The 19,808-nt window shown below is 36.7% G+C and overlaps 1 protein-coding gene across 4 annotated transcripts in view; it reads right to left on the minus strand.

The window, feature by feature from the left end:
- Positions 1–19,808, minus strand: part of STXBP5L (syntaxin binding protein 5L) — a 371,562-nt gene that overhangs the window by 304,311 nt on the left and 47,443 nt on the right. For all 4 annotated transcript variants that reach the window (XM_067738756.1, XM_067738754.1, XM_067738755.1 and 1 more), the window contains exon 3: positions 10,592–10,689. In XM_067738756.1, the coding sequence (XP_067594857.1) occupies positions 10,592–10,689 (98 nt within the window). The remainder of the gene's footprint in view (positions 1–10,591; positions 10,690–19,808) is intronic.

Consider the following 19,808-nt stretch of genomic DNA (forward strand, 5'->3'; position numbering starts at 1 on the left):
AGAAGAGCAAAGCTGGAGGTGTCATGCTCCCTGGTTTCAGACTATATTACAAAGCTATAAGTAATCAAAACAATACGATACTGGCATAAAAGCAGACACATAAACCAATGGAACAGAATCAAGATTCCAGAAATACACCCATGCATATATGGTCAACTAATATTTGACAAGGAAGCCAAGAATACTTAATGGGGAAAAGGCAGTCTCTTCAATAAATGATGCTGGGAAAACTGGACAGCCATATGCAAAAGAATGAAGCTGGACATTATCTTACACTACACACAAAAACTAACTCAAAATGGATTAAGAACTTGAACAAAAGACCTGAAACCATAAAACTCCTAGAAGAAAATATAAGCAGTAAGCTCCTGTAAATCATTATTGGCAATGATTTTTTAGAGTTGACACCAAAAGCAAAAAAACAACAACAAAATACAAAACTAAGTGGGACTACATCAAACTAAAAAGCTCCGGCACAGTAAAGCAAACTGTCAACAAAATGAAAAAGAAACCTATCATATGGGAGAAAATATTTGCAAATCATGTCTGATAAGGGATTAATATCCAAAATATATAAAGAATTCATATGACTCAATAGCAAAAAAACCCAAACAATTCAATTAAAAAATTGGCAGAGGAGCTGAATGGACATTTTTCCAAAGAAGATATACAGATGGCCAAGAGGTACATGAAAAGGTATTCAACATCACTAATAATCAGGGAAATGCAACTTAAAACCACAATGGGAAACCAGCTCACACCTGTTAAAATGGCTATTACCAGAAAGACAAGGAATAACAAGTGTTAGCAAGGATGTAGAGAAAAGAGAACCCTTGTGCACTGTTAGTGAGACTGTAAATTGGTGCAGGCACTATGAAAAACAGTATGGAAGTTTGCAATTGACATGTAAACACTACTATATTTAAAATAGTTAACCAACAAGGACCTACTGTATAGCACAGCGAACTCGGCTCAGTATTCTTTAATAATCAAAATGGGAAAAGAATGTGAAAAAGAATGGATACTTGCATGTGTATAACTGAATCACTGTGTTGTACACCTGAAACTAACACATCATTGTTAATCAACTATACTCCAATATAAAATAAAATAATTTTTTTAAGAATAAAATAAAATAGAACTACCATACAATCCAGCAATTCCACTTTGGGGTATTTATCAGAAGGAAATGAAAACCTAACTTAAAAAGATATCTATACTCCCATATTCATTGCAGCATTATTTACAATAGCCAAGATATGGAAACAGCCTAAGTGTCCAATGATGGATGAATAGACAAAGAAATGTGGTATACATAGAGAACAGAGTGTTATTCAGCCATATTAAAAGAATGAAATCTAGCCATTTGTGATAACATGGATGGACACTAAAGGCAAATGCTGACTGAAATAAGTCAGACAGAGAAAGACAAATACTGTACAATCTCATTTGTAGTGGAATCTAAAAAACAAACAGAAATACTGAACACGTAGATATAGAGAACAGATTGGTGGTTGCCAAAGGTGGGAGGTGTGGGGTGGGCAGAATCAATGAAGGTGGTCAAAAGGTCAAACTTCCATTGTAAAACAAATAAGATCTGAGGACATAATGCATAGCGTGGTGATTATAGTTAATAATACTCTATTGTATATTTGAAAGTTACTAAGAGAGTAGATCTTTAAAGTTCTCATCAGAAGAAAAAAAATGTTTGTAACTATGTGTGGTGATGCATGTTAACTAGACTTATTGTGGTGATTATTTCACAATATGTACAGATACCAAATCATTATGTTGTACACCTGAACTTAAGATAATGTTATATGTCAATTACACCTCAATAAAAAAAGAAAGAAAATGATCCAGCAATATGCTGTATACAATAAACTCACTTCAAGTACAATGACATAAATTTACAGTAAAAGAATGAAAATAGATATAACATGTAAACATTAACTTGTTTTTAAAAAGTAGGAGTGGTTATACTAAGATCACATAAAGTCAATTATAGAGCAAAGAGAATTACTGGAGATAAGTAAAGACATTACATAATGGTAAAGGGATCAATCCATGGAAGATATAACAATCCTAAATGTGTGCACACCAAACCACAGAGTCTCAAAATACAGAAAGCAAAAACTAATGAAGTTAGAAAGAGATAAATATATCCAAAATTAGAGTCTGGAGAACTAATTCACTCTACTTTCAGGATTTGACAGGAATTTTCAGACAAAAAATTAGCAAGAATATGGAACTCAACAACACAATCAACCAACAATATCTAGTTGACAAATAGAAAACATTCCACTCAACAAGAAAAGAATGCACATGTTTTTCCATAGTCCATAGAGTATCCACCAAGACAGATCATATCCTAGGCCACAAAACAAATCTTAACAAATTTAAAAGAACTGAAATCATAAAGAGTGTGTTTTCTGACCATAATGATATCAAAACTAAAAATCAATAACAAGAAAACTTCCAAACAGTTGCCAATTAATTAAAATACTTCTAAGTAACTGATGGCTCAAAGGAGTCTCAAAGGCAATTTTTAAAACTACATATGATTGAATGAAAATTCAAATGCACATATCAAAATCTGTGGAATCCAGTTAAAGCCATGCTGAGAGGAGAATTAATAACACTAAATGTATACCTTAGAAAAGAGAAAGGGAACAAATCAGTAACGTAGGTTCCTACTTCAAAAAACTAGGAAAAAAGAGCAAAATAATCTCAAAGAAAAGTAAAGAAAGGAAATAATAAAGATAATTCAGAAAAAAATTGAAAAGAATAAAACAGAGAAAAATCAATTAAACAAAAGCGTAGCTCCTCAAAAACAAAAAATCAGTAAAATTTAAAAACCACTAGTAAGACTACAAACTATGCAAATTTAACAAGATAAAAGAGAAAGCTAAAATAGTCCTAAAACTAATTTTTAAAAGTGAATCTGTAATAAAAAAAATCTCACAATCTCTAGGCCCAGGTACTCTCATTAGAAAACTCTTCCAAACACTTAAAGAATTAACACCAATTTTATACAAACTATTACAGAAAACAGAAGCAGAGGGAACACTTCTCAATTCATTTTATGAACCCAGTATTACCCTAATACCGAAAGCAGATAAAGACAATAGAAATAAAAAGTTAACTCAAAATGGAACCTGTATTTAAATATAAAATGTTTAACTATAAAATTTTTAGAAAAAAATGAAAGAAAATAATTAAGATCCAAGGTTAGACAAAGAGTTCTAAAAGGTGATTCCAAAAGAGCACATGCCAGTCTCTGGTGTCCGAGCTGATAGCCATGGGTCACGCCCATCTCTGGAGCTCATTTAGGCGGTGCTCTGCCTTCTGTGGGCAGACAGGGAAGGAATCCCCTCTCCTCACGCACCCCGAAACAAAGGTCTCTTGCCTCTTAGGCAGGTCCAGAGTTTTTCCTGGACTCCCTCCCGGCTAGCTGTAGTGCACTAGCCCCCTTCAGGCTGTGTTCACGCAGCCAACCCCAGTCCTATCCCTGGGGTCTGACCTCTGAAGCCCTAGCCTCAGCTCCCAGCACCTATAAAGGAAAAACTGATAAACTGAACTCTGAAAGGCCCTGTTAAGAGGGTGAAAAGACAAGTTAAAGACGAAGAAGACAAATATCATATTATCACTTATATGTGGAATCTAAAATATGATACAAATGAATTTATTTACAAAACAGAAACAGACTCACAGACATAGAAAACAAACATGGTTACCAAAGGGGAAAAGAGAGAGAGGGATAAATTAGGAGTTTGGGATTAGCAGATATAAACTAGTATATATAAAATAGATAAACAAGGGACCTTCAAGATGGCGGAGGAGTAAGACGTGACGATCACCTTCCTACCCACAAATATATCAGAAATACATCTACATGTGGAAGAACTCCTGTAGAACACCTACTGAACGCTGGCAGAAGACCTCAGACTTCCCAAAAGGCAAGAAAATCCCCACGTACCTGGGTAGGGCAAAAGAAAAAAAGAAGTTAACAGAGACAAAAGAATAGGGATGGGACCTGCACCTCTGGGAGGGAGCTGTGAAGGAGGAAAAGTTTCCACTCAATAGGAAACCCCTTCACTGGCGGAGACAGGGAGTGGGCGGGGGAAGCTCCAGAGCCACGGAGGAGTGGGCAGCAACAGGGGTGCAGAGGGCGAAGCAGAGAGATTCCAACACAAAGGATCAGTGCCGGCCAGCACTCACCACCCTGAGAAATTTGTCTGTTCACCCACCGGGGCGGGTGGGGGCTGGGAGCTGAGACTCGGGCTTTGGAAGTCAGACCCCAGGAAGAGGACTGGGGTTGGCTGCATGAATACAGCCTGAAGGGGGCTAGTGCACCACAGCTAGCTGGGAGGGAGTCCAGGAAAAACTCTGGACCAGCCTAAGAGGCAAGAGACCATTGTTTCAGGGTGTGCGAGGAGAGGGGATTCCTTCCCTGTCTGCCCACAGAAGGCAGAGCACCGCCTAAACGAGCTCCAGACATGGGCATGAGCTGCAGCTATCAGCTCAGACACCAGAGACTGGCATGAAACACTAACACTGCTGCTGCAGCCATCAAGAATCCTGTGGGCAAGCACAGATCACTATCTACATGCCCTCCCCACCCACCCACTCTCCGGGAGCCTGTGCAGCCTGCCACTGCCAGGGTCCCATGATCCAGGGACAAATTTCCCAGGAGAACACACGGCACGCCTCAGGCTGTTGAAGTGTCACAGTGGCCTCTGCTGCTGCAGGCTCACCCCGCATTCCAATTATAATAACCATACCCCTCCCTCCAAACTGCATGAGTGAGTCAGAGCCCCCTAATCAGCTGGTGCTTTAACCCCATCTTGTCTGGGTGGGAATAGAAGCCTGAGGGCAACCTATACACAGAGGTGGGGCCCAAACCAAAGCTGAACCCCAGGAGCTGTGGGAACAAAGAAGAGAAAGGGAAATTTCTCCATGCAGCCTCAGGAGCAGTGGATTAAATGTCCCCAATCAACTTGAGGTACGCTGCATCTGTGGAATACCTGAATAAACAACAAATCAACCCAAAATTGAGGCAGTGGACTTTGGTAGCAACTGCAGACTTGGGGTTTGCTGTCTGTGACTGACTTGTTTCTGATTTTTATGTTTATCTCAGTATAGTTTTAAGCGCTTGTTACCATTAGTGGATTTTTTTTTATTGGTTTGGTTGCTCTCTTCTTTTTTCATTACTTTTTTTTATTTTAATAATTTTTAATGTTATTTAAGTTTATTTCTTTATTTATTATTAATTATTATACTTCTCTTTTTTTCTTCCTTTTCTTCTGAGTCGTGTGGCTGACAGGATCTTGGTACTCCAGGCTGGTGTCAGGCCTGAGCTTCTGAGATGGGAGAGCTGCGTTCAGGACATTGGACCGCCAGAGACCTCGAGCCCCATGTAATATCAATCGGCGAGAGCTCTCCCAGAGATCTCCATCTCAGCACTAAGACCCAGCTCCACCCAATGGCAGGCAAGCTCCAGTGCTGGACGCCCCATGGCAAACAACTACCAAGACAGGAACACAACCCCACCCATTAGCAGAGAGGATGCCTAAACTAATACTAAGTTCACAGACACTGCAAAACACACCACTGGATTCAGCACTGCCCACCAGAAAGACAATATCCAGCCACAGCCACCAGGACACAGTCACCAGTGTCCTCCACCAGGAAGCCTACACAAGCCACTGAACCAACCTTACCCATTGGGGGCAGACACCAAAAACAACGGGAACTACAAATCTGCAGCCTGTGAAAGGAGACTCCAAACACAGTAAGTTAAGCAAAATGAGAAGACAGAAAATAGGCAACAGATGAGGGAGCAAGGTAAAAAACAACCAGACCAAACAAATGAGAGGAAATAGGCAGTCTACCTGAAAAAGAATTCAGAGTAATGATAGTAAAGATAATACAAAATCTTGGAAATAGAATGGAGAAAATACAAGAAATGTTTAACAAGGATGTAGGAGAACTAAAGAGCAAAGAAACAATGATGAACAACACAATAAATGAAATTTAAAATTCTCTAGAAGGGGGCTTCCCAGGTGCCGCAGTGGCTGAGAGTCCGCCTGCCAATGCAGGGGACATGGGTTGGTGCCCCAGTCCGAGAAGATCCCACATGCCACGGAGAGGCTGGGACCGTGAGCCATGGCCGCTGGGCCTGTGTGTCCAGAGCCTGTACTCTGCAATGGGAGAGGCCACAACAGTAAGAGGCCCGTGTACAACAAAAACAACAACAACAACAAAAAATTCTCTAGAAGGTTTCAATAGCAGAATAACTGAGGCAGAAGAACGGATAGGTAACCTGGAAGATAAAATAGTGGAAATAACTACTGCAGAGCAGAATAAAGAAAAAAAGAATGAAAAGAATTGAGGACAGTCTCAGAGACCTCTGGGACAACATTAAATGCACCAACATTCGAATTATAGGGGTTCCAGAAGAAGAAGAGGAAAAGAAAGGGACTGAGAAAATATTTGAAGAGATTATAGTTGAAAATTTCCTTAACATGGGAAAGGAAATACTCAATGAAGTCCAGAAAGCACAGAGAGTCTCATACAGGATAAATCCAAGGAGAAACACACCAAGACACAAATTAATCAAACTATCAAAATTAAATACAAAGAAAGAATATTAAAAACAGCAAGGGAAAAACAACAAATAACATACAAGGGAATCCCCATAAGGTTAACAGCTGATCTTTCAGCAGAAACTCTGCAAGCCAGAGGAAGTGGCAGGACATATTTTAAGTGATGAAAGGGAAAAATCTACAAAAAAGATTAGCCAGCAAGGATGCCATTCAGATTCGATGGAGAAATTAAAACCTTTACAAATAAGCAAAAGTTAAGGGAATTCAGCACCACCAAACCAGCTTTACAACAAATGCTAAAGGAACTTCTCTAGGCAGGAAACACAAGAGAAGGAAAAGACCTACAGAAACAAAGCCAAAACAATTAAGAAACTGGTAATAGGAACATACATATAAATAATTACCTAAAATGTAAATGAATTAAATGCTCCAACCAAAAGACATAGACAGGCTAAATGGATACAAAAACAAGACCCATATATATGTTGTCTACAAGAGACCCACTTCAGACCTAGGGACACATACAGACTGAAAGTGAGGGGATGGAAAAAGATATTCCATGCAAATGGAAATCAAAAGAAAGCTGGAGTAGCAATTCTCATATCAGACAAAAAAGACTTTAAAATAAAGACTATTACAAGAAACAAAGAAAGACACTACATAATGATCAAGGGATCAATCAAAGAAGATATAACAAATGCAAATATTTATGCACCCAGCACAGGAGCACCTCAGTACATAAGGCAAATGCTAACAGCCAGAAAAGGGGAAATTGACAGAAACACAATAATAGTAGGGGATTTTAACGTCCCACTTTCACCAATGGATAGATCATCCAAAATAAAAATAAATAAGGACACACAAGCTTTAAATGACACATTAAACAAGATGGACTTAATTGATATTTATAGGACATTCCATCCAAAAACAACAGAACACACTTTCTTCTCAAGTGCTTATGGAACATTCTCCAGGATAGACCATATCTTGGGTCACAAGTTAAGCCTTTGTAAATTTAAGAAAATTGATATCATATCAATTATCTTTCCTGACCACAACGCTATGAGACTAGATATCAATTACAGGAAAAAAAATGTAAAAAATACAAACACATGGAGGCTAAACAATACGCTACTAAATAACCAAGTGATCACTGAAGAAATCAGAGAGGAAATCAAAAATATCTAGAAACAAATGACAATGAAAACACAATGACTCAAAATCTATGTGATGCAGCAAAAGCAGTTCTAAGACGGAAGTTTATAGCAATACGATCCTACCTCAAGAAACAAGAACAATCTCAAACAACCTAACCTTATTCCTAAAGCAATTAGAGAAGAACAAAAAAAAAACCAAAGTTGGCAGAAGGAAAGAAATCATAAATGAGAGCAAAAATAAAAATAAAAAATAAATGAAGGAAACAATAGCAAAGATCAAGAAAACAAAAAGCTGGTCCTTTGAGAAGATAAACAAAATTGATAAACCATTAGCCAGACTCATCAAGAAAAAAGGGAGAAGACTCAAATCAACAGAATTAGAAATGAAAAAGAAGTGAAAACTGACAGTGCAGAAATACATAAAGGTTTGTGACCACCTAGAGGGGTGGGATAGGGAGGGTGGGGGGAGACACAAGAGGGAGGATATATGGGGATATATGTATATGTATGGCCGATTCACTTTGCTATAAAGCAGAAACTAACACACCATTGTAGAGCAATTATACGCCAATAATGATGTTTTTTTTTAAAAAAAGAAATACATAGAATCATGAGAGATTACTACAAGCAACTATATGCCAGTAAAATGGACAACCTGGAAGAAATAGACAAATTTGTAGAAAAGCACAACCTTCCGAAATTGAACCAGGAAGAAACAGAAAATATAAACAGACCAATCACAAGCACTGAAATTGAAACTGCGATTAAAAATCTTCAAACAAAAGCCCAGGACCAGATGGCTTCACAGGCAAATTCTATCAAACATTTAGAGAAGAGCTAACACCTATCCTTCTCAAACTCTTCCAAAAAATAGTAGAGGGAGGAACACTCCCAAACTCATTCTACGAGGCCACCACCCTGATACCAAAACGAGACAAAGATGTCACAAAAAAAGAAAACTACAGACCAATATCCCTAATGAACATAGATGCAAAAACCCTCAACAAAATACTAGCAAACAGAATCCAACAACACATTAAAAGGATCATACACCATGATCAAGTGGGGTTTATCCCAGGAATGCAATGATTCTTCAATATACGCAATTCAATCAATGTGATACACCACAATAACAAACTGAAGGATAAAAGCCATATGATTATCTCAATAGGTGCAGAAAAAGCTTTCGACAAAATTCAACACCCATTTATGATAAAAACTCTCCAGAAAGTAGGCATAGAGGGAACTTACCTCAACATAATAAATGCCATATATGACAAACCCACAGCCAACATCATTCTCAATGGTGAAAAACTGAAACCATTTCCTCTAAAATCAGGAACAAGACAAGGATGTCCACTGTCACCACTATTATTCAACATAGTTTTGGAAGTTTTAGCCACAGCAATCAGAGAAGAAAAAGAAATAAAAGGAATACAAATCGAAAAAGAAGAAGTAAAATTGTCACTGTTTGCAGATGATGTACTTTACGTAGAGAATCCTAAAGATGCTACCAGAAAACTACTAGAGCTAATCAATGAATTTAGTAAAGTAGCAGGATACAAATTTAATGCCCAGAAATCTCTTGCATTCCTATACACTAATGATGAAAAATATGAAAGAGAAATTAAAGAAACACTCCCATTTACCACTGCAACAAAAAGAATAAAATACCTAGGGATTAACCTACCTAAGGATACAAAAGACCTGTATGCAGAAAACTATAAGACACTGATGAAAGAAATTAAAGATGATACCAACAGATGCAGAGATATACCATGTTCTTGAATTGGAAGAATCAATATTGTGAAAATGACTCTACTACCCAAAGCAATCTACAGATTCAATGCAATCCCTATCAAACTACCAATGGCATTTTTCACAGAACTAGAACAAAAAATTTCACTATTTGTATAGAAACACAAAAGACCCCGCATAGCCAAAGCAGTCTTGAGAAAGAAAAACGGAGCTGGAGGAATCAGGCTCCCTGACTTCAGACTAAACTACAAAGCTACAGTAATCAAGACAGTATGGTACTGGCACAAAAACAGAAATATTGATCAATGGAACAGGAGAGAAAGCCCAGAGATAAACACATGCACATAGGGTCACCTTATCTTTGATAAAGGAGGCAAGAATATACAATGTAGAAAATACAGCCTCTTCAATAAGTGGTGCTGGGAAAACTGGACAGCTACATGTAAAAGAATGAAATTAGGACACTTCCTAACACCATACACCAAAATAAACTCAAAATGGATTAAAGACCTAAATGTAAGGCCAGACACTATAAAACTTTTAGAGGAAAACATTTACAGAAACGGGATGACACTAAAACAAAATTTGGGAGGAAATTCACAGCCCTACAGGCATATATTAGAAAAGAAGAAAGTTCTCAAATCTGTGACTTCAGTTTCCACCTTAAAACACTAGAAAAAGATAAAATGAAACCCAAAATTAATCAAAAGAGGGGAAATAAAAAAAATCAAACCAGGAATCAATGAAATAAAATATAGGAAAACAATACAGAAAAGCAATGAAACCAAAAGTTGGTTCTTACGAAAATCAGTGCAGCTGATAAGCTTCTAGCCAGACTAATCAGGAAAAAGTAGAAGACACAAATCACCAATATCAGGGATTTTAAAAGGAGCATCAATACTTATCTCACAGACATTAAATATATGCCAATAAATTTGATGATGTGGGTTACTCATTGCTAAAGAAACAGTAAACTTTATTTGGTCATAAATATTTCACTTACCTAAATATTTAAGGAAATGTAATTCGTATTAATATAGCAAATAATGAACCAAAAAATAAGGATACATTCGTATAGCACCAGTTCTCGTCCCAATAGCCAAGATTTTCTGAACTGGATCAAAGGCTAATGCTGTGGGCTGATAAGGAAAACCATGCCGAACTGTCTGAAAGAGAGAAAACAGTGAAAATAGTCATCAGGGAAATAAAAATTAAAATCACAACAAGATACCACTATCCAACCACCAGAATGACTAAAATAATTATTTATTTTTTAAAAACTACTACCAAGTATTGTTGGTAGAAGTGTAAAATGACACAACCACTTTAGAAAAATGTGCTGTAGTTCTTTAAAAACTAAACATATACCTGTCCTATGACCTAGAAATTCCACTCCTGTGTATGTACCCAAGGAAATGAAGAGCATATACCCACATAATAATTTGTATATGTCCCTAACAGCTTTATACATAACAACCTAGAAACAGCCCAGGTGACAATCAACAAGAGAATTCAAAAACAAAACTGTGGTATATGCATACAATAGAATACTACTCAACAATTAAAAGATAAACTAATGACAGAAGCCAAAACATGGATGATTCTCAAATATATTATGCTAAGTAAAAGAAGCAATACACAAAGAGTACATATAGTATGATTACATTTATATTAAATTCTAAACAAGTAAAACTAACCTATGGTGAAAAAAATCAGAACAGTGGTTGATTTGAGGAGAACTGACTGGAAGGGGTATGAAGGAACTTTATTTTGACAAGGTTTGAATTACAAACATGTATACTTTAGTCAAAACTCATCAAACAGTACAATAAAATTGTGACAACATATAAATACATATATGAGTGTTCCAGTATAATTCTTTCAACTCCTCTGTATGTTTGAAAGCTTTCATAATAACACAGCGGGAAAGAAAGGAAAGAAAATATAAAGAGTTCATAATATCACAAAAGAGATAACACTAACATGTAAAAAAGGAATATGCAATATTAGACAGGAGCTAATTTCAATATGAAATGTGCTATAACTTTTCCAAAAAAATAGAGGACCCACATAGGTCAGGATAAAAGGGATTCTATACCTTGTTCAGCCACATATTTAGTGCTCCAAAAACTATTTTTAATGGAAATATCTTTATAATAAAATATGGCTTTTGTAAACATTTGAAGATGAAAAGATTAACTATAGCATGTAGTTTATCTAAAACTCATTCCCCAGAGAAAACACGGTAAGGAGTTCATTGCATAAACTCCTCATTTTCTTTTAAAGCATATATGAACATATATGCATATGCATATTAACTAATATATAACCAGATCTGTAATCTGGTTTTCTCCCTTAGCAGTATATCATAGAAGTATTTCCACAAAAAAATATGTTTAGATGTATAATGCTTCAACCTATTTAAAAGTTGCAGAGCTTATTATAGTATGAATATACCACAATGTCTTTAACCAACCAACTACTGTTCTATAACCTCCAAAGAATTCTCAACTAAGTTGGTTAAAAAATTATTACTAAGAAGACCCATTTTCTATTCATGATCCTTAACTGAGGTGTTTCCCTTTGATTCTGAACTGTCCTTCTTATTTTGACTTATAAACAGAATTGTCAACAGGAAGATATTCATAATCTTCATGCAGATCAATGTGGATAACAATAATCGAATATAGTTTCTCTCAAAAAAAAACAGAACAGGTGGGAACACTTCCCAACTCACTCTATGGCCAGTATTACCCTGATCCCAGAAACAAAGTCATCACAAGAAAAGAAAACTAAATACCACTAATTCTTAATTAATATAGGTATAAAAATCCCCAATAAAATATTAGCAAACCAATTCCAGCAACATATAAAAAGGAAATACAATGTGACTTGGTAGAATTTATGCCAGGAATGCAAGGTTGGTTTAACATCAAAAAATTAATGTAATATCCTATCTCAATAGAACATAGGACAAAAATCACATGGTCACCTCAATAGATGCAGAAAAATTATTTCAGAAAATCCAACACCCACTCATGGTAAAAAGCACTGAATAAACAGAACTGTAGAGAACTTCCTCAATCTGATAAATGGCATGTACAAAAAACCTACAGCTAACATCATACTAATTAGTGAAAGAATAAGTGCTTTCCCTCTAAGATCAGGAATGAAACAAGTATGTCCGCTCTTGCCACTTCTACATCCTATCCAGGGCGATTAGGCAAGAAAAAAAGAAAGACATCAGATTTTTTTGAAAAAAGAACTAAAACTATCTGCAGATGACATGATCTTGTGTATATAAGCCTAAGAAATACACTGAAAAATTATTAGAACTAATAAAGAAGTTAAGCAAGATTACAAAATTAATGTACAAATCAATTATAGTTCTATATACTAGCAATGCACTATCCAAAAATGAAATTAAGAGAATAATTTCATTTACAATAGCAGCCAAAGGAATAAAATATTCAGTAATAAAATGAACAAAAGAAGTACAAAACTTACATGCTAAAAACTACAAAACACTATTGAAAAAAATTTAAGACAACCTAAATAAAAAGAAAGGCTTCTCATACCCATGGATTAAAATACTATTGTTAAGGTGACAATACTCCACAGATTGATCTTCAGAATCAATGCAATCCCTAACAAAACCCCAGCTGGCTTTTTTTTGCAGAAATTGACAAGTTGACCCTAAGATTCATATGGGTATTCAAGAGGCCCAGAACATCAAAATGATCTTGAAAAAGAAGAACAAAGTTGGAGCATTCACATTTTTTAAATTTAGACAAATCTACAGTAATCAAGACAATGAGGCACTGGCATAGGATAAACATTTAGATCAATGGAACAGCATTGAGATTCCAGAAATAAATGTTCACATTTTCAGTCAGTTGATTACTGCCAAGGGTGCTAAGACAATTCAATGAGAAATGAACAGTCTTTTAACAAATGATACTGCAACAACTGGATATCAACATGCAAAAGAATCAAGTTGGACTAATATATACAAACTAACTCAAAATGGATCATAGACCTAAATGTAAGGACCAAAACTATAAAAATTTTAGAAGAAAACATATGCTTAAATCTTAGTGACTTAGGATTAGGCAATGGTTTCTTACATATGACCCAAAAGGCACAAGCAATAAAATTAAAAATAGATAAATTGAACCTCGTGAGACTTAAAAACTTTTGTGCTGTAGAGGATACTATCAAGAAAGTAAAAAGACAACCCAAAGAATGGGAGAAAATATTTGCAAAGCATATATCTGATAAGGAATTTATAACCAGAATAAATAAAGAACTCTTACAACTCAATAATAAAAAGACAAATAACTCAATAGAAAAAATGGGCAAAGGATCTTAATAGACACTTATCCAAAAATATATATATAAATGACCAATAAGCACATGGTAAGATGCTCAACATCATTAGCCATTAGTAAACTGCAAATCGTATCCACAATGAGCTATAACGGCATACTCACTAGGATGGATACAAAAAAAGATATTAATACAGGCTGACTAAGATGTAGAGAAATTGGAGCCTTAATACATTACTGATAGAAATGTAAAATCATGTAGTTTCTTTGGAAAATAGTTTGGCATTTCCTCAAAATGTGAAATAGAGTTACACTATAACCCAGGGATTCCACTCCTGGGTATATAACCAAGGAAAATAAAAAAGAAATCCATATAAAACTTTTATACAAATATTCATAGCAACATGACTCAAAATATTCAAAAAGTAGAAACAACTCAAACATTCATCAACTGATGAATGAGTAGATGAAATTTGTATGTCTGTACAATGGAATATTATTCATCAATAAAAGCAACTGAAGTATGATACATGCTACAACAGGGATGTACCTTGAAGATGAAAGAAGCCAGTCATATATTGTATAATTCCATTTACGCGGAATGTACAGAATAGAAAAATCTATAGAGACAGAAATTATTGGGTTGGCCAAAAGGTTCATTCAGTTTTTTCTGTAAGATGCCTCTAATAGCTCTTAGTCATCTTTAACTCCATGCAAAACAATTTTGTTAGATTGTATGTGACAGCTGTCATATCAGTGTGCATTTAAAAAAAGCCAACAAAATTGGTGAATTTTTTTTTTTTTTTTTTTTTTGCTGTATGCGGGCCTCTCACTGTTGTGGCCTCTCCCGTTGCAGAGCACAGGCTCCGGACACACAGGCTCAGCGGCCATGGCTCACGGGCCCAGCCGCTCCGCGGCATGTGGAATCTTCCCAGACCAGGGCACGAACCCGTGTCCCCTGCACCGGCAGGCAGACTCTCAACCACTGCGCCACCAGGGAAGCCCAAAATTGGTGAATTTTTGTGTAGCCATTTTAAAATTGAAGATGGAAGAAAGAAAGCAACATTTTCAGCATATTACGCTGCATTATTTCAAGAAAGGTAAAAACGCAACTGAAACGCAAAAAAGATTTGTGCAGTGTACAGAGAAGGTGCTGTGACTGATCAAATGTGTCAAAAGTGGTTTGCGAAGTTTTATGCTGGAGATTTCTCGCTGGACGATGCTCCACGGTCATTAGACCAGTTGAAGGTGACAGCAATCAAATCAAGACATTAATTGAGAACAATCAACGTTATACCCCTCTGGAGATAGCCGACATACTCAAAATATCCAAATCAAGTGTTGAAAATCATTTGCACCAGCTTGGTTATGTTAATTGCTTTGATGTTTGGGTTCCACATAAGTTAAGTGAAAAAAAACTTCTTGACCATATTTCCCATGCGATTCTCTACTTAAACATAATGAAAACTTCCGTTTTTAAAACAAATTATGGGGCTTCCCTGGTGGTGCAGTAGTTGAGAGTCCGCCTGCCGATGCAGGGGACATGGGTTCGTGCCCGGGTCCGGGAAGATCCCGCATGCCGCGGAGCGGCTGGGCCCGTGAGCCATGGCCGCTGAGCCTGCGTGTCTGGAGTCTGTGCTCCGCAACGGGAGAGGCCACAACAGTGAGAGGCCCACATACCGCAAAAACAAACAAACAAATTATGACGGGTGATGAAAAGTGGGTACTGTACAATAATGTGGAATGGAAGAGATCCTGGGGCAAATGAAATGAACCACCACCAACCACACCAAAGGCCAGTCTTCATCCAAAGAAGTTGATGTTGTTTATATGGTGGGATTGGAAGGGAGTCCTCTATTATGAGCTCCTTCTGGAAAACGAAACAGTTCCAACAAGTACTGCTCCCAGTCAGACCAACTGAAAGAAGCACTTGATGAAAAGCATCTAGAATTAGTCAACAGAAAATGCACAATCTTTCATCAGGATAATGCAAGGCTGCATGTTTCTTTGACAACTAGGCAAAAACTGTTACAGCTTGGCTGGGAAGTTCTGATTCATCCACCATATTCACCAGACATTGCACCTTCAGATTTCCATTTATTTAGGTCTTTACAAAATTCTCTTAATAGAAGAAATTTCAATTCCCTGGAAGACTGTAAAAGGCACCTGGAAAAGTTCTTTGCTCAAAAAGATAAAAAGTTTTGGGAAGATGGAATTATGAAGTTGCCTGAAAAATGGCAGAAGGTAGGGGAACAAAAGGGTGAATAGGTTGTTCCATAAAGTTCTTGTTGAAAATGAAAATGTATCTTTTATTTTTACTTAAAAACTGAAGGCACTTTTTGGCCAACCCATATATTACTGGTTGCCTAGGAATGGGGGAGAGGGGCTCTGGATAATGGGCATTTACTGCTAATGAGTACAGAGTTGTTTTGGGCGTGATGAAATGTTCTAAAACTGATTATGGTAGTTGTTACATAACTGTGAATATACTAAAAACTAGTGAAATGTATGCTTTAACTGGGTGAATTTTATTGTAATTTGAAAGAAAAAATACTGTTCTCCTCCGGAATATCAAATATTCTGATATTGCATCATCAGACAATGTATACAATAAGAAGTTAGGATCAGTTGGGATACCTGGCTGATTTCAAAAGAATCAAGGCTATCAATTGGAATGGCATAGATGTGGTAAAAAAAAAAAATTGAAGCAGAGAAAAATGTAGGACAACTGAAGAAAACTTGTCAAGGTGAAAAATTCTCAATTTTAGACAGAGTCAGAAAGGGTTGTTGAAACACTATAGTTTATGTTCAGCTGGTGAAATAAGCAAAGCTGAAAAGCAACAAATAAAATGAGGTTCTTAAATATCTAATTTTTCCTAATATTATTTTGTTTCTCTTGCTTTGTTTTGCTCTCTATTTGTCTGCTCAGGCTGCTATAACAAAATACTGGTTAGCTTAAACAAGATGTTTATTTCTCACAGTTCCCAAGGCTAGGAAGTCAAGATCAAGTTACTAGCCAATTCAGTTGCTGGTAAGAGCCCTCTTCCTGGGTTGCAGATGGCCACCTTCTCACTGTGTCCTCATATGATGGGGAGATAAGCATCTCTGTCTCTTCCTCTTATAAAGCCACAAATCTCATCATGAGGCCTTATCCTTATGACCTCATCTAATTCTAATTAACTCCCAAAGGCCCCATATCCAAATACTATCACCCTGGGGGTTAGGGTTTCAACATATGAATTTTGGGAGAACACTATTCAGTCCATAGCATTCTCCCTTCAAAACATTACAGGGGATGAGGTAAGGTGGCCAACTGTACCAAAAGTTACACAAACTCTCTAGATATCTGGAGCAAAAAAAGATGGTTACAAATAGGTGGAAATGCTGGTCATGTCACCCTGAGTTAGGAAGCTGTTACTATCTCTGAAATGAAAGACACAAACTTGTACTCATTGCTGACACTGCAAAAGGCACTAGCAGAAATAAAATGACTTACTTTCTTCGTGTCTTTTAATCTGGCACCTTCCATTGGCAGAATCTAACCACAACACAGCTAGGAAGGAATTCTGAACATTTAGCTTTAGTTTAGTTTTCATTTTAATTTCCTCAGTATACAAATGAGAACACCGAAGGGCCAGTATGGAACAAGGGCAGTATGAGACAAAGAAGAACTCATATTAGGTCTGGCTGACTGGGCTTAATATTATCATAATATTTCAAAACAGCCTCAAAACCACCTATGACAGAGACTGTCTGTTGCTTCCCACTATCTTCTTCTCCCCTTTTTCTATAGTACTAAAATTTTGAGTTCAGCACATGGCAATCCAGTTCACACTACATTTCCCAGCCTCCACAGCCGAAATTAGATTCTAAACAAAGGAGTGAGAGCAGAAATGATATAAACCCATAAACATAAGGGCAAATACAACTTATTTTTCTCACCTTTCTACTAACTGGAAAATGGATTCAATGGCAGGAATTGGATCAGCCAACTTAGAACATGAGATGAAAGCCATATGTCAAGGACAGTAGAGCACCAAGATAGAAAGACCTTGTTGGGTTCTAGATACCATAAAGCCATTGAACCAGTCCTTGGTTGCTTAAAATTAGACAGATTTCATGAAAGAGAAATAAACTTCTACATTGTTTAAGCTGCAGTTATTATGGCCTGTTAAAACATCTTAACTGTCATCCTAACACCCATACCAACCATTCATTCCTAAAAAGAAGTAAATATTTTTTAAACCAACAAGTTAGTTTATGGGGAATGTTCCCTAGTATTGCTCATTAGTGTGAAAAATGAAAGAAGCAAATATGGGACTTCCCTGGTGGCCCAGTAGTTAAGAATCCACATGCCAATGCAGGGGACACGGGTTCGAGCCATGGTCCGGGAAGATCCCACATGCCGGGGAGGAACTAAGCCCATGTGCCACAACTACTGAACCTGTGCTCTAGAGCTTGCGAACCACAACTACTGAGCCCACGTGTCACAACTACTGAAGCCCTCACACCTAGAGCCAGTGCTCTGCAACAAGAGAAGCCACCTCAATAAGAAGCCTGTGCACCACAATGAAGAGTAGCCCCCGCTCACCACAACTAGAAAAAGCCCACACACAGCAACAAAGACCCAAGGCACCCAAAACTAAATAAATTAATTTTTAAAAAGATACAAATATGGCTTTTGATTGTATACTACTAGGATTCCAACTTGCTACTGTATTGGAGATTCATGCTTATACTTATCATCTCTATACTACTGATATGCCAAAGCTATCATTTCTATAATCTGAGCATAGAATTCCTAATATCATATACCAGTTTTCATCTAATAACATGAATGCAACAATTGAAAACTACCATATATAGAAAATAAAACTACCTATAGATTACAGAAGATAGAATATTACAATTATGAAATAAATTAATTCTATTTAAACTTCCTCTAGATAGACAATTTGCCTCTCAATATTTATGATTACATAATATGTACTTTTTCTGATATAAGTTCACTTGCCTGGTTAGGTCTACAAATGTTACAATCTTGGCAAAGGGTAGAGTGGGGTAGATCATTCCTGATCTTGGATCCAGAAACTGGAAATTAACCACAGTCTCAAAATTTGTTCAGTAAGTCATAAAGTCATATAATCTGAGATAAAATATCTGGGCTGTTCTACTACAAAAAAGAACGTTCACATGGACACACATATTTTGGTAAGCAAAAACCAATTATTACTGTAACTGGAGCAACTCCCATTGATGGGAAAAGTCCCTCAATTTCAATGATATTTGTTTCCAATAACAGCCAAATTACTTGAACTTTGAGGGTTTTTAGGGATATGTGTGTATGTCCATAGCTCTTCTCTAGATGTGATGTCATCTTAGATCCCTGAAAATATTGCTGAATGATTTCCTGCTCCCTTAGATGAAGAATAAGACTAAGAGAACTATGATAGGCATATGACACCATGGAGTGGCATAATGGTAACAAAAATAACAAGTTCCTATGAAACCCTGTCACTTTGCGATACAAAGGTAAGATTGTGCTATATGCACAAGTATGGCAAAATACCTACTCATGCAAATGCCCTTGGCAATTGATGTATTGGTACCAGTTTCTCATTAAGACTTTTAAATCTCTTGAAAGATTGAGAAAACCACCATGCTCAAAGATCTAAAAGGCGGTTGATATTAAAATTAAAGGAGAGGGACTTCCCTGGCAGTACAGTAGTTAAGACTCCACCCTTCCAATGCAGGGGGCGCGGGTTCTATCCTTTGTTGGGGAACTGAGATCCCACATGCTGTGTAGCGTGGCCAAAAAATTTAAAAAAAAAATTAAATTAGAATAATGCCCAAATATACCCCCATTTGATAAGATATTTGGAAGTAGATATAACAGAAATGTGATTTTATCATTAATATTTTAAAATTTTATATTCATTTTAGTTTTATTTTCATCA

This window comes from Pseudorca crassidens, chromosome 5 (genome assembly GCF_039906515.1).
Source record: "Pseudorca crassidens isolate mPseCra1 chromosome 5, mPseCra1.hap1, whole genome shotgun sequence".
Lineage (NCBI taxonomy): Eukaryota > Metazoa > Chordata > Mammalia > Artiodactyla > Delphinidae > Pseudorca > Pseudorca crassidens.